The 2295-nt window shown below is 71.0% G+C and overlaps 1 protein-coding gene and 1 long non-coding RNA gene across 2 annotated transcripts; one reads left to right on the top strand and one right to left on the bottom strand.

The window, feature by feature from the left end:
• Positions 1–101: 101 nt before the first annotated feature.
• Positions 102–1801, top strand: LOC112959719 (non-structural maintenance of chromosomes element 3 homolog). The gene is made up of 10 exons (XM_026053798.1): positions 102–154; positions 240–335; positions 431–494; positions 587–666; positions 734–828; positions 938–1017; positions 1102–1144; positions 1220–1282; positions 1505–1619; positions 1709–1801. The coding sequence occupies exons 1-10, from the start codon at positions 113–115 to the stop codon at positions 1778–1780; spliced, it is 750 nt and encodes a 249-aa protein (XP_025909583.1). The 5' UTR covers positions 102–112; the 3' UTR covers positions 1781–1801.
• A 114-nt stretch (positions 1802–1915) lies between these two features.
• Positions 1916–2289, bottom strand: LOC112959718. Its single transcript, XR_003251657.1, has 3 exons — positions 2233–2289; positions 2090–2154; positions 1916–1986 (listed from the first exon to the last, which is right to left on the bottom strand). It is a non-coding gene; the product is annotated as an uncharacterized LOC112959718 (long non-coding RNA).
• Positions 2290–2295: the final 6 nt, after the last annotated feature.

Genomic DNA, 2295 nt, shown 5'->3' on the forward strand with positions numbered 1-2295 from the left:
GGGCGCGGGCCGTGTGCGCATGCGCGGCTCTGAGGCGGCGCTCAGGCGGCGGGAGGCGACTCCGGAGCGGCGGCGCTCGCCGCCTGTCCCCGTCGCCGCCGCGGCCTCCGGGATGTCGCAGAGGAAGCGCAGCCGAGGCTCTGGCTTCTCTCAGGTAGGGCCGCGCCCCGCCGCCGCTCCCCCGCCGCATCCCCGCTGCGGGCGGCGCTAACGCGTCGCTGCCGGGGCCGCCCGCGCAGGGCGAAGATGGGGACGAGGAGTACACGCTGAGCCCGGGACACGGCCAGGGCGGCCGGAGCCTGGAGCGGCGCTCCGCGGAGCAGGTGGATCAGAAGGTGGGAGGCGGCAGCGCCCTGCCCCACGTGCCAACCCCCCCCGCCCCGCTTCACTCGGGGCCCTCAGTGCCTCCCTCCTGCCGTCCCCCACGCAGGTCAGCGAGCTCGTCCAGTTCCTGCTCGTGAAGGACCAGAAGAAGATCCCCATCAAGCGCTCCGGTGAGCGCTGGAGCCCCCACGGGATGGCTGTGGCCTCAGGGAGCCTCTCTGCCACGCGCRGGGATCACAACGCCGCCCTCTTCTGCCCCCAGACATCCTGAAGAAGGTCATTGGCGAGTACAAGGACGTCTACTCGGAGATCATCAACCGGGCAGGGAAGACCCTGCAGCAGGTGGGGGACAGGGGGGTGCTGGGGGGTCCCGAGGCTCTTCCCCCTGGTGACCCCGGGCCTCCCGCAGGTGTTTGGGCTGCAGCTGGTGGAGATCGACACCAAGCACCACGTCTACATCCTCGTGAGCACCTTGCCACGCGCCGAGGGGGACAACCTGCGCCAGTGAGGGCGGGGAGGGGACACCTGGGGGGACGGATTCCACCAAGGGGGGTGCGGGGGAATCGTGTCCCCTTTCGGCGGGGTGACGTGTGTGTGTCTGCGGGTACGGCAGGGATGACCAGACAGCCAAGCTGGGCCTCCTCGCGGTCATCCTCAGCTTCATCTTCATGAAGGGCAACTCTGTCAAGGATGGTAAGCCCCGCCCGCTGTCCTGACCACGCCCCCACCCCCCCTCCCCCCCAACACTGCTCCTCCAACCCCCCTGCTCTCTTCCAGGGGCCATGTGGGAATTCCTGCGCCGGCTCCGCGTGCATCCCGGGTAGGCGCAGGGAGAGGGGACGTGGGGGGGACCCGYTGGGCTGCCCCCGCCCCGCTGAGCCGTCGTTGTCCCCAGGGAGCGACACGAGGTGTTCGGGGACGTCCGGAAGCTGGTGACGGAGGAGTTTGTGCGGCAGAAGTGAGTGCAGGGCGGGCGGCGCGGGGACCCCGGCACGCTCGGAGCAGCCTCGGCGCCAGCCCCGGCCTGGCTGTTTATACCGTGCCGCAGAGAAACCGGCGCCCGTCCCGCTGCGCCCGGTGCCTCCAGGGGCCGGCACCGGGCTGGGACGCGCCGGACAACCCCCAAGCACCCACCCCCGTGCCCAGGCCCACCGAGGGCTCTGTGCCCGCCTCCTGGCAGGTACCTGGACATCAGCCCCATCCCCCTGACGGACCCCGTGGAGTTCAAGTTCCAGTGGGGCCCGCGCGCGGCCAAAGAGACCTCCAGGCGGGAGCTGCTGCAGTTCGTGGCCACGGTGAGGCCGCGGGGACGGCGGCGGGGGGCGCGGGGGGCAGCCGCACGCCCTGACACCCACCAGCCCCGTGTCTTCTCCCCGGCACCCAGATCCAAGGCAAGGAGCCCTCCTTCTGGACGAGCCAGTTCAAGGAGGCCGAGGGGCGCCCCGGCCCCCTCTGAGCCCCGGTGGATATTCCTCCATTGCCCCCCCCGCCTCAAATAAAGAACCCCCTCCCCACCCCGGCCTTGGCAGCGCTGTGGTCCCCCCACCCCAGCACCAGGCTCAGGTTGGTGGTTCAGGCGGCCTTTACTTAGCCGGGGGGGCCTCAGTAGTGCTCGGGCACCGTGACCAGGGCTTCGGCAGGGGGGCGGCTGACGTCGACGTTCTGCGGGCACCGAAGTGGGTGGGAATGGGGTGGGGGGGCTCCCCTTGGCGCCCCCTCCCCGGGGCTCATCAGTGAGGGGGGTTAATTAGCGCCCGGTGCTCACCTGGGGCCGCTCGCGGTGCGTGTTCACGGCCTCCACGTTGAGGAAGATGGACTCCACCTCGCAGCCTGGCACCGGGGCGGGGGTCAGCGGAATGGGGGGGACATAGGGTGGACTGGGGGGGACCACAACCCCCCCACACTCACCGTAGGCCACGGGCGTCAGCTTGACCACCGTGTGCAGGGGGCACTTGAGGTAGGGTAGCTCCT

Source organism: Nothoprocta perdicaria, unplaced genomic scaffold, assembly GCF_003342845.1.
Source record: "Nothoprocta perdicaria isolate Ctin4 unplaced genomic scaffold, notPer1 scaffold_1186, whole genome shotgun sequence".
NCBI lineage: Eukaryota > Metazoa > Chordata > Aves > Tinamiformes > Tinamidae > Nothoprocta > Nothoprocta perdicaria.

Bases quoted from the DNA above. Each gene is read 5' to 3' on its own strand.
- LOC112959719 (XM_026053798.1), top strand. From the start codon at position 113: ATGTCGCAGAGGAAGCGCAGCCGAGGCTCTGGCTTCTCTCAG. The intron at 336-430 runs GTGGGAGGCGGC...TCCCCCACGCAG, and splicing joins CGGAGCAGGTGGATCAGAAG to GTCAGCGAGCTCGTCCAGTT. The intron at 1,018-1,101 runs GTAAGCCCCGCC...GCTCTCTTCCAG, and splicing joins GGGCAACTCTGTCAAGGATG to GGGCCATGTGGGAATTCCTG.